At 38.3% G+C, this 13,373-nt stretch overlaps 1 protein-coding gene across 1 annotated transcript in view; it reads right to left on the bottom strand.

Moving 5' to 3' along the window:
* Positions 1-13,373, bottom strand: part of LOC108720108 (cadherin-10) — a 220,427-nt gene that overhangs the window by 86,431 nt on the left and 120,623 nt on the right. Inside the window, exon 3 of the mRNA XM_041567648.1 lies at positions 3,227-3,521. Coding sequence (XP_041423582.1) covers positions 3,227-3,521 — 295 coding nt within the window. The remainder of the gene's footprint in view (positions 1-3,226; positions 3,522-13,373) is intronic.

The raw sequence follows: 13,373 nt of genomic DNA on the forward strand, positions 1-13,373 counted from the left end.
TCTAGGGGGGCGGCAAAGGAAGTAGCTTCTTCTTCCTTTCTAAGAAAAAACAGTGACAGATTGGGTGGGGGGAGTTCCTGCAAGTGTGTGTATGCTGATCATTTGTCTGACTGACTCCGTTTCAAGACTTTGTTCCCTGCCTGGCAAACCCACAGCTCAAAGTCCCCTGCATTAATTAATCAGACAAGCCCAATGCTGACCTTTTATATAGCTAGGGATACAGGAGAGCAAGTAGCCCAAGTTAGATGATGAGCTGCAGGGAACAGATTTGGCAGTGCTTTAAATTTCCCATTTGGTCCTGCTTGTAATGGGGAGTGATAGTGATGGACAAATCTGACCCATTTTGCTTCCCTGAAAATTTATGAAATAGCAACAAATTTTCCAAATGCATTGACAATCTAAATAGTTTTTTTACCCATGGGGGTATTTTTTTGCAGTGAAACCTGGCAAACAATTTCTCTTATCACTAGTGAGGGAAATAATGCCATGAGTTTTAGTAAGATGGACCCCTATTTCAGAGTATGATCTTTCCATTTATAAAGGAAGGTCGATGATAAAGCATTTTTAGTATCTATCGGTAGATTCAGGGAGAGGACCTCAGTTTTGTCTATGTTTACTTTATAACCCGAGTATAATCCGTATTCATTTAGGATTTTGTGGAGATTGGGAAGAGATACGGTTGGGTTAGATATCAGAAGGACATCATCTGCAAAATGTGAAATGATAAACTTGTGATCTTTAATTTTGGGGCCTGTAATATCTGGGTGATTTTCTATTGGCCGAGGCCAGGGGTTCAATGCTTAAGGCATACAATAAAGGAGACAGGGGGCAACCCTGCCTCATACCATTTTTTATGGGAATAGAGAGTGAGTGCACCTGGGAGTTTAAGGTTTGCCCTAGTGCCCGATGTGCTCTATCAAATCTCCAGGCTTCTGGGGGAAGGTCTGGATTAATGGAGGAGAATAGTGTTCACAGATATGTTCTGATATCTTGTGCAGTCACCTCTTCTGTGACCCCTCTCACCCTCAGATTTTGCCTGCGGGATCTGTTTTCCAGATACTATGACTGTGATTTTAAGATAGTCAGTTCGGATCTTAGAATATGGTTTTCCTCCTCAAGCATGGTGTATCTCTGAATAAGATCATCTGTTGTATTCTCTAAGTGCTCCGTTCTCTCCCCAAGGCTAGTCACTCCAGACTGTACATCTCTAAATGCTGTTTTTATGGCGTCTGCTATGGTGGAGGTAATTTTGTCATGTAATGCGGTTAAGTGCTGCGAGAGTACCTGAGCAGTAACCGGGTCTTGGTATAGTGTCAGCATAGAGGAATAGGTAGTTTGGGGATATCATTCCTGCCGCTTCTTTCAGCCATTTCTTGCCCATTGCTGTCAGCTCAGATGCTCTCTATAGTACCCGGTGCTGCTACAAATATGACTTTAGCGGGTGTTTTCACTTAGCCGGTACGGCGCCTCTCTGTGATGCGTGTTGCTCACTCCATTGCGCGCATGCACCTTAAAGGGGTGGTTCACCTTTGAGATAACTTTAAGTATAATGTAGAGAGTGGTATTCTAAGACAAATTGCAATTTTTTATTTTTTTATTACTGAAGGTTTTTGAGTTATTTAGCTTTTTATTCAGCAGCTCTTCAATTTGCATCTTAATCAATCTGGTAACTAGGGTCCAAATTACCCTAGCAACCATACATTGATTTGAAATAGAGACTGGAATATGAATAGGAGAGGGCCCGAATGGCAGGGTCAGTAATTAAAGTAACAAAATATTTGTAGCCTCGCAGAGCATTTGTTTTTTAAAAGGGAGTCAGCGACCCCATTTTAAAGCTGCAAAGAGTGAGAAGAAGGCAAATAACTATAAAACTATAAAAATAAATAATGAAAACCATAAAAACATATTAAAAGTTACCTTAAAAGTGAACCACCCCTTTAACCCTATGGAACATAATTTGTTTTCTACACATATACAAGAATTATTCATAATTCAGGTCTATAGCAAGGCCCTTTTTTTCCTGATTCCATATGGCCATTTCTAAATACTTTCTGGCAACCAACTGGTCTTGCTTAATAACAGAAAAATAATATATGTTCTTTATATAAAAGGCTCAATAAAATATATTAAAGTACTTTGGGGTGGTGTATTTATATCAAAATAATATATCAAAATTTATATTTGTTTGATTTTAGACATTTTTCTCTACATCAAATAAACTCACAATTTAATAAACACGACTGTTAATTTATTTATTAAAAAATCCCAAACTAAAAAATGTGAAAAAATATGAATACCTCAAATTTGTGTTTTATTCATAATTTTTAATGGGTCAACAAGTAAAAAGTAATTTAAAAAAATTGACCTGAATAAATAGATCACATTTTGCCTAGGACAGTACCCGTTAACTTCTTCAGGACATTTCAACCTTTCAGATACCAAAGGTTTACATAGAGGTCCCCCCCAAATTTTTTTTTTGCGTAATCAAAATTGAAAAATGTGTTCAAATTCGTGATTTTGGAGAAAAAAAACAAGAATGTTGATAAATAAACACCTACCTGTTACTACCTGTTACTATGAGCATGTTGCAATAGGGCTTCACAAAGGCTTTGCTAATTTATAGCAAAACCAGCTATGCAGGCAGCTATTGGCCTTAAAACTATAACATGTGTCTGCACAGGTGGTTTGCAGTGGTACTGAAGTAAGACATCAGCCTAAAACCACCACGGCTTTAAGGGAGTATATATTTTGGCAAAACTTCCTTAAATACAGTGAGAAAAGTTTTGTTGGCTGATGTAGGAAGGAATTAGGGGAAAACAATTCGGTTATTTTATTTTCCTGCTATGTTTATTCCTCATGTTGTACTATTGTGTTCATTGGACTAACATATGTTTTAAAAATTGAGTGGAAAATTTTTCTTATGCCTCAGTGTACAATGAAATGTAGCATGAAAAATGTTTGTAAGGCTTGATTTCCTGATTGCGTGTGCACCCATATGTCAAGTTAAACAATGTCTGTGTAAGATATGTGTATAAACTAACATTTGCATAGCATGACTTTGGTTTTACATCCAATTAATCACCCTATTTATCAGCAGAAGCAAAAGTGACTTTGAAAGTTTCTAAAGCTATCATTTATTTTCTGTTACATGTGTACAAGAATGTTACATTTTAAAGCTAGCCTAACAATATCGAGTATTATAGCTCAAAGGACAAAACATGCTTACCAACATCAGACATTTCAGGGACACTTGCAGTATAAACCTCCTCTAGAAATGTTGGTTCATTATCATTTATGTCATGTATTTTTATGACAAATTGAGACTCTGGTTCCACCGGTTTCCCAGTCCTTCTGTTTACTGCTTGGGCACGCAATGTATAAAAGGCTTTTTCTTCTCTGTCAATCCGCCGTGTAGCATGTATGTCACCAGTCTTCTCATCAATAACAAAGAGTGTGCCAGCCCCATCCCCAGAAAGAATGTACTTTAGATTTCCTTCTCCTGTATCTTGATCAGAATGAAGCTAGAAAAGAGCAGAAGTAATATTTACAGTAGTTGTGTATATGATATGTCTACATATAGCAGATTTATCAATAAATTGCACTCAAGGCAATTTATGAAAAAATCAAAAAAAATATTTCTGCTCAGAGAACCTTCTTCAAGTCATACAAACCAGAGTGACCCATCCCATAAACAAGCAGTATGAGTGAGATAGGGTACAAATACAGATGCCAGTAAAGTCAGAGTTGTGTTAGCTCCAAGTAAATTACAAGTATTAACCAAAATACACATAATATGCCAAAACCTTGGCAAAGAACCAAGTACTCATAGTGCTATCATTATAAAAAGCTCAATATCACACCATCTCATGACCAATACAAAGAGTACTGAGTATTCCTAAAAAAAATAATAGTGAGTAGAAAAAGATAAAGTGTAAAGCCTGTTTGTATGCAAGTTCTACGTAGTGATTTAGGTTGAAAAAAGACACGCCCATCAAGTTCAACCTTTTAAGTCTAGCTTTATAACCTGCCTAACTGCCTTTCAGAGGAAGGCAGAAAAACTCCATTTGAAGCCTCTCCAATTTGCCTCAGAGAGGGAAAAAAAACCTTCCTGACCCCAAGATGGCCATCAGACTAGTCCCTAAATCAACTTGTACTATGAGATATCTTTCATAACCCTGTATTCCCTCCCTTGCTAAAAAGCTATCTAATCTTAAATCCTTCTTAAAGATATCTAATGTATCAACCAGTACGACTAATTCCACATCTTCACAGCTCTCACTGTAAAAAACCCCTTCTGAATATTTAGACAAACCTCCTTTCTTTTAAACAAAAAGGATGGCCTCATGTCAACTGAAAAGACTACTAGTAAATAAAGCATTAGATAGGTTATAATATGTTCTCCTTAAATCTGTATAAATAGTTATCATATCACCTCTTAAGTGCCTCTTGTCCAGTGTGAGCAACAGTCTTTCCTTATAGCTAAGTTTTTTCATACCTTTTATCAGCTTAACTGCCCTTCTCTACACCCTCTCTAGTTCAATAATGTCCTGTTTGGGCACTGGAGACCAAAACTGAATGGCATGTTCTAGATGGGGCCTTACCAGTGATCTATAATGTGGAATAATAACCTCCTCTTCATGCAAATATATTCTGCTTTTAATACAGCTCAAGACATTATTTGACTGGCATTGCTTGCTATTACCAAGTTTATTATCTAAAATGACTCCAAGGTCCTATTCCATTATGGATTTGCCTAGTGCAGTCCAATTAAGGGTGTACGTGGCTTGGATATTTTTACATCCCTGGTGCATGACTTTAAATTTATGAACATTGCATCTTATCTGCCACTTAGCTGGCCAGATTGCCAGTTTGTCAAGATCATGTTGCAAGGATGTCGCTTCATGGATAGAATAAATTGGAGTGCATAGTTTTGTGTCAACTGCAAACACTGATACATTACTTAGAATACCCTCCCCTAAGTCATTAATAAACAAGTTAAATAAAAGTGGACGCAATACCAAGCCCTGAGCAACAACCCTCTGTACCCAATTCTGTAGCTGGTTTCCTATCATGTGCAAATGATCTTATTAAGCCCAACAGACCTTAGTTTAAAAAGAAGTAATTTGTGGGGCACTGTGTCAAATGCTTTGGCAAAATCCAAATAGATCACATCTACTTTTACCCTGCTGTCCAGCATCTTACTTACCTCATCATAAAAAGCAAATCAAATTTGTCTGACATGACTTATCCTTCATAAAGCCATGTTGATTTCTGCTCATAATGACATTCACTAGGACACAATTTTGAAAGTGATCCCTTAACATGCTTTCAAATAATTTTCAGCCTGAGGTCATAATCTCTTTTAAAAATTGGAATGACATCAGCTTTCCTCCAATCCATAGGTACCATAACAGCTGAAAGGAAATCTGAGAAGATCAGAAATAGAGGCCGGTCTAAAATTGAACTAAGCTCTATAAGAACCATATTCTGAGTCAGCCACTGACTAGATTGAGCTGAGCCAACAGTGCAGCTATAAAGTGAGCCTGAGTTTTTAAATGCCTTTCTCTTCTTTACTATTAACTTATTCACTTCTATATTAAGCCACATAGGGTGGGTTTTGGTGCTTCTACATTTACTTCTTAAGGGAATAAATTGAGAACACTTTATCATTTTAAATGACAACCATTGCTGTTTTGTGTTTTTAGCAGAAAACATAATGACCCAATCAGTGCTCTGAAGGGGAGCCCTTAAGGCATCAAAATTAGCTTTTCTTAAATTCAAGATTCTTGTTGCCCCAGTGTATATTTTTTTTGCACCAGATATAAAATGAGATCACATTATGGTCACTATTACCCAGTTACATTTTACTTGAACATTTGCTATACATTCTGGATCATTAGAGATCACTAGATCCAGAATAGCATTTTTTTCTGGTTGGCTCCAACTTGTGGTTAAAATTGTCATGCACAATGTTCCTGTCGGTATTGCTGCTCCAGTCAGTATCTGGGTAATTAAAATCACCCATTATCATTATTTTCCCCAAACTAGCAGTCTTTCTATCTTAGCCTTCTCCTCCTCACTTAAATTAGGAGGCCAATAGCATACTCCTACAATTAATTAAATTGGACTCAAAATCAGTGAATAGCTCCACCCATAAGACTTATTTTCTAACAACACCTCCCCTTTATATTAGCTTTAAATTCTTTAAATGTCTGTCTTACAAACAGACATACCCCTCCTCGTTTTTTATGGCCTATGTCCCTCAGAAACATAGTATAGCCACTGATATTAACTGCCCAATCATGTGACTCATTCAGCCATGTCTCGGCCATGCTAATCACATCATATTTTCCCTCCAGCGCCAGCACCTCCAGTTCTACCATTTTACTTGTCAGACTCCTTGCATTTGCAAACATATATTTAATACTGGTACCATCTTGACTATTTGACATGTGGTTCTCCCTGTCCTTAATAGTTCCCCCAAAAATATCTCCCCCCCATTTTCCTTCCTTTGCCCACTACCTCAAATAACTTGTCTTCCACAGAATCTTTAAACTGAACACCCCTCCCCCCTCCCAACTAGTTTAAAATCTCCTCCAACCCTAAAAATGTTCTTAATGTCCTTCTCCTCAAATATCAGTTTGCGCAAAATACTTTCTTAATTACACTGGCTACAAGGCAATGTGTGTGTGTGTGTGTGTATATATATATATATATATATATATATATATATATATATATATATATATAATAGGATGACTTATTATGGGAAAGTCCTGGACACACTGTCAGAGTGGTTCCGGGCTGTATAGCGGGGCCTGGTTTTCTTGTAGACAATGGGTTAATTATACAGCCTCTGCCAGGCTGTCTGAGTAGCTGGGAAGGAGACTGTGGTATTCATGGCCTCGGGATCAGTGAATTTAACACGTTTCACTGTGCAAAAATCCCCCAAAATGCATTAAAGTCTATGGCCGAAAAATATACTTTGACGTGCAGCAATTTACCATACCTGCTTTTCTCTTTATTTAGCATGAATATTGTGCAAGAATATTTTTTCAGGGGGTTATATATTGAGAGTGCTGGGGCTACCTTGTTTAGTGTGTGTGTATGTATATATATTTATATATATATATATATATATATATATATATATATATATATATATATATATATATATATATATATATATACATATACAGACGAACAAAGGTAGTAGCGCACTCCTGGGTTTTCTTAGATAAAAAATTAATTTATTTCATCATCATTAAAATAGTCAGCAATCAACGTTTCGGCTCGTGTCCAGAGCCTTTGTCAAGATTACACATCCATATAAAAATACTGTTTAAATACACCCTACCCCCTAAGGGGTGTGTCCAGAGTCCCCCCAACCACCAATCGCCACGTCCCAATAGGCATCATCACTCCATAGCCATCTTTTTTGTGTTCTTATTAGCTCGAAATAACAATCTCAAATATTCAATATTGCAAGACATATAGTTATTGCTATGGCACCAAATGGGATCATCTCCATGTCACAAATACAATGGCAGATACATAAATACATTGAGCATACTCCAAACAAAAAATATTGGATATTAGATATCAACAATCAAAGCCCGTGTTTTAAAGCTGAATTGCACAGTGAATCACTAATCCCAAACTTCCATACAAGAGTAACTTTTTTATCTCTGACTAAGGAAACAGTTAAAGAAACATTGTTCATTCAAACCTTTTGGATACTTTAGGGGTTATGTAATTAAAGGCACTAAGTTTGCCCAGGGGCAGTAACCTATAGCAACCAATCAGCAGGTAGAATTTCCTGGTCACATGTTTAAAAGCAAACATCTTATTGGTTGCTATTGGTTACTGCTCCTGGGCAAACTTAGTGCCTTTTATTACATGTGGGGAATAGTGCCTAATCTCCTTATCCAATATGTTTCCCGTTGTAATAGTAAACTAGTGTGCGCGTCGGCGTCTGACGCGGAGGCGACGGCGCCGGTCGCGGGCGCAAGGACATAGGCGGAAACGCCTGTGACGGACGTGCTGGCGTCAGTTCCGCGACGTCAGCGCAATGACGCCAGTTTGGCGCCAAAACTTCTGCATTTAAACCCAAACCAGATTAACATGCATTGCCTGGTTATTAGGTTATTTTGACTGAAACCCTAGCGACTCTGAACTTTGGATTCCCGATTATTGACCCTTGCCTGAACCCGGACTTTGATTACTGCCGCCTGTCTCGACCTTCTTGCCTGTTTATCGATTACGAATATTGCTGCCTGCCTTTTGACCTCGGATCTCCTGACTACGACTTTTGCCTAATCCCTTGTACTTCGCTGACCGTCTCACTGGCTACTCTCCACAACCCTGCTCCCTGTTCCACTCCAGGTGGGTAGCGGTTGTGTGAGGCGCTTGTGGGTTCATTAACTTCTGCTCCAGCCTCTTCTACGTCTGGATTATACTGGTAAGTCCTGACACCTAGATCTATCACCACCCCGTCGAGGTTCTGGGACATGATCGATACCAATATACTTGAACGTAGGCAGTCTATGTCCCTTTTCAAGGAAATGTTTAGCCACTGGTTTAACCGACTTCTCGTCCCTATAGGCTGTACTGATTGCGGATCTATGTCCGTCCATGCGTAATCGCAGTGTCATATCAGTTTTGCCTATATAGGAGTGACCGCAAGGGCATGTTATCATATATATGACATGAGTCGTTGTACATGTGATACGATGCTTGATTTTTATTTTCTGTCCAGTGTGTGGATGGTAAAACGCCTCCCCTGGTGACATATACCTGCAAGATGTACAGCTAATACACCTATAACACCCCGGTTTCCCAGATTTGAGCCAACCAGATGGTGTTTTCTGATAACATCGAATTGGATCTGTCGCCACTAGCAAATCACGCAGATTTTGCCCTCTACTATAAGCCATCATCGGGGGATTGGGGCATAATCTACCCAGATCCTTGTCTGCCCTAATAATGGCCCAATTCTCTTTCACCAATTTATCTATAGCGTAAGAGGATGTGTTGTATCTAGTTGCAAACGTCATCCGCCCAGTACCATCATCCGGTTTGTTAGCAAGGCCCAAGACTCTACGCTTAGCTAAATCCAATGCCCGCTGAAGAACACTGGAATTATAGCCTCGCTCTCTAGATTTGTCCCACATTTCTTTAATTTGGGCCTCACACTTAACATTATCAGAATTGTTTCTTAAAACCCGACAAAACTGTGATATCGGTAAGGATTTTTTAAGATTAACTGGATGACAGCTGGAATTGTGTAGTAACGTATTTCTATCGGTTGACTTACGATACAGTGAATAGTGTAGTCTATCGTGTTCTTTCCATATCTCGACATCCAAAAATTGTACCGTACAGGGGTCACAGTGAGCTGTAAAACGAATAGGTGAAGGTAAAACATTCAATTGATTCATCATCGCGTTGAATGAATCTTGATCACCATCCCACACTATGAACACATCATCGATGAAGCGTTTATAACAAATCAACCGATCTGTGTATTTCTGTAAAATATGCTCCCCTTCATACTGATGCATAAAGAGGTTTGCATAGGCTGGGACCATTGATGCCCCCATCGCCGTGCCAGTCCGTTGTAAATAATATTGATTTTCAAAGCGAAAATAGTTATACTTTAAACACAGCTCCAATAATGTAATCACAAAATGTATTGGTGGACCCTCATACGAACAGCACTCAACCAGGGATTTGAACACCGCCTCCATCCCCTCCTTATGCGGGATACTAGTGTACTAGTGTCTCTCAAATATGATGCTGTGTTTCGAACCACCGGTTGTAATAATTTATCCACATATACTCCCAACGGATGCAACAGGCTTTCACGAGCTGAAACTATTGGTCTCCCCGGAGAGGGTTCAGACCCTTGTGCACCTTCGGGAGAGTATATAATATGGGACACTTCGGAAAAACCTGTGTTAAGAATGCCTTTTCCTCTTTCGAGACCCATCCATTCTCAAAGGCATTGGATACAACATTATCAACCTGTAATTTAAATTTGGTTACTGGGTCACAGGACAATCGTACATAAACATCAGTATTATTCAATTGTGACAAAATTTCCAGCCTGTAGTCCTCATAGTTCAAAATCACGATACTTCTGCCCTTATCGGCGGGACGTATAATGATATTAAAGTCCCCGCTCAATGAGCGAATAGCCTCCTTTTCTTGTTTGGTCAAATTCATCTGTTTATTTGTATTATTCTGTTTAGCTTCATGCTGCAGTTCAGCAACACCCTTTTCCATAGCACTCTTAAACAATTTAATGGATGGATTAACCGACTTCGGGCAAAAAGTACTCTTTAACCTTAGTTTCCCTTGGTCAATTCCAATGTCCCCCAGATCACACTGCTCCTTAAAGTGATCTTTAAGATCCAGTAGTCTCCCAAACTTAAACAGTTCAATTTCAAATTGAAAATTATCAAGGGCTAATGTTGGTACATATGAGAGCCCCTTACTTAGTAATGATTTTTCACCAGGCGTTAAAGTATGGGAAGATAAATTGAAAATGGGGATATTCATTTCCTGGGGGGCCTTCCTTTTCGAGCCCCTCCGCGTTGGATGCCTTTGCCTCTTCCTGTGTCTGGAGGGGGCAGACTGGGTAACTGGGTCTCCTCTAAAAAATTACCCTGTGAATGTTGTCCAGTTATATCACCTGCTTCACCCCTCGTAGGTTCTAATCCAGACCCATGGGCTCTATTACTGCCCTGTGGCACATGATCATCCCCTTCTGAGTCTCCAGAACTCATATCAACCGTGTTCCTAGGTTTAAACAATCGATTTCTAGATGCCCGCCTAAACCTGGCAACATTGTCCTTAGCCCCACTTAACCATAGGTAAACACGGTGTTGGGCATAGTCTTCATTAACCCTCCGAAGTTTCTCTAGTTTAAAGCGCAATAAATCTCTCTTATAATTATCAACTCGTATGTTTACCTTTTGTATCATCTCCTGTGATGTGTCCATGGATAAAGTTTCTTGATGTTCAAGTTCACACGTTCCTTCCTTACTCTGGCCAGATCAGAAGAGACCTCACCGATCACTAGAATCATCAGATCCAATGAGCACCTGTTGAGAACACCTATCCACTTCTTGCAAAATTCGGGATTTGTCCGTCCAATTGTCGGTACATTCCGAATCCGGAAGCCCTTCGGGATCCTCTTCTCACGATAGTAGTCGGATAGGAATAACCCGTGGAGGTCTAGATCGATCTCACGTTGCTTCAGTCGGGTAAGCTCATCGCATATATCCTTAAGCGTATTACAAGCCGGAGTATGCTCAATGTATTTATGTATCTGCCATTGTATTTGTGACATGGAGATGATCCCATTTGGTGCCATAGCAATAACTATATGTCTTGCAATATTGAATATTTGAGATTGTTATTTCGAGCTAATAAGAACACAAAAAAGATGGCTATGGAGTGATGATGCCTATTGGGACGTGGCGATTGGTGGTTGGGGGGACTCTGGACACACCCCTTAGGGGGTAGGGTGTATTTAAACAGTATTTTTATATGGATGTGTAATCTTGACAAAGGCTCTGGACACGAGCCGAAACGTTGATTGCTGACTATTTTAATGATGATGAAATAAATTAATTTTTTATCTAAGAAAACCCAGGAGTGCGCTACTACCTTTGTTCGTCTGCATCTACTTTTTCCCAAGAGCAGCACCTTGCGGATCATTAAGATTGCATTATATATATATATATATATATATATATATATATATATATATATATATATATATATATATATATATATATTTAGTATAGAAGTCCTCATCTAAATGATTATGACTAATGATTTCTAAACATCTCTACATCCCAGGGCGAACAAGGGTTCATGAATACCATAAAGCAAAAAAAAAAAAAAGTAGTTATTTACAATTAAAGTAACAGCAGTCCTTTCTGTTACAAAACCATGCACATTCAAAAAATTATATATTTTTTTGTTTGGTCCATTTAATGCAATTCTATTCATAATTTAAAAGCATTCTATTATATTAGGATGTACAGTGCCTGGAGAATTTCTTTAACTGTACATTCAAAGGAATAGGAAAGCAACCACAAAAGGTGCTCGGGATCAACAAATCTAAAAACCATAACATTCGTTTAAACTAAAATTGGAAAAATATGAAATACTGAAAAGTATACTGATTGTAGTAGATAAATGGATATGTTCGGAATTTTAATTCAGAGAAGGACTGTCAGTGGCTGCCAGTTATTTTCTTCTGACCCTACTATTTTGACCCTGAATGAATACATGCAAATGAATCAATCCAATATCCAACTTGCATGTTCATTGAGATGTCTAAAGCTGTGCACTACAGCATTAATGCAACCATGATATTGAGTAAAACTGTCAGGGGATTGAAGGAGGTTGTACATGTGAAGCCAAAGGCCACAACCATATCATGTCATTCAAACAAGTGGTCACAGTACAACAGTACTGGTAATAGAGAAATGCATAATAGAGCAGTGTAGCTTGTCACAGAATAAGTTACGAAAAGTAAATTAAACCAGAGCAATGTAAATGAGCACTAAGATATCAAATTCAGCAGAGTTATATCAATGCATATAGATTAATATAGCTGGTCAAAAGGCTATGGCAATGAGCACAGTAAAATGTAAATTAGCATAAAAAGAGTAATATAACTGATTTGATAGAAAGGTGGATTGGTACCGATTAATAAAAGTGTTCAAGAGGCTGTGTGACTGGTCACGGTAAAATAGAAATTGGCACACAGAGAAGTGTAATTTTTTGCCGATTAAAATATGACTGATTTGATAGAGCTATGAATGGGTCAGGATTGATATAAGTGATCAAGAAGCTGTGTGACTGGTCACAGTAAAAGATAAATTGGCTCATAGAGAAATGCAATTTTCACTGCGTAATATAGCTAACTGAGATGATAAAACTGATCAGAAAGCAACAGAATATTTGCACAGATGCTATATAAGAATTCAGACGGCTCTGGTTAAGGTGATGACAGTACTAACAAGGTATTAAGTGACAATGTGCATGTTTAGACTGGAGGTCAGTACCGTTAAGGGTACTGACAAACTGAGCTAGAGGGTAATCATATTCAGTATTACAATCTTAATTTTTTGTTTAAATCTATTAATTATCCCACCCAAGCTTATACAGGCATGGGATCTGTTATCCAGAATGTTTGGGACCTGGGGTTTTCCAGATAACTGATCTTTCCATAATTAAGTCTACTACAAAATCATGTAAACATTATATAACCCCATTAGGCTGGTTTTGCTGCCAGTAATTGTATCTCAGTTTGGATCATGTACACGGTACTGTTTTTTTAAGGAAATAGT

Source organism: Xenopus laevis, chromosome 6S (assembly GCF_017654675.1).
Source record: "Xenopus laevis strain J_2021 chromosome 6S, Xenopus_laevis_v10.1, whole genome shotgun sequence".
NCBI lineage: Eukaryota > Metazoa > Chordata > Amphibia > Anura > Pipidae > Xenopus > Xenopus laevis.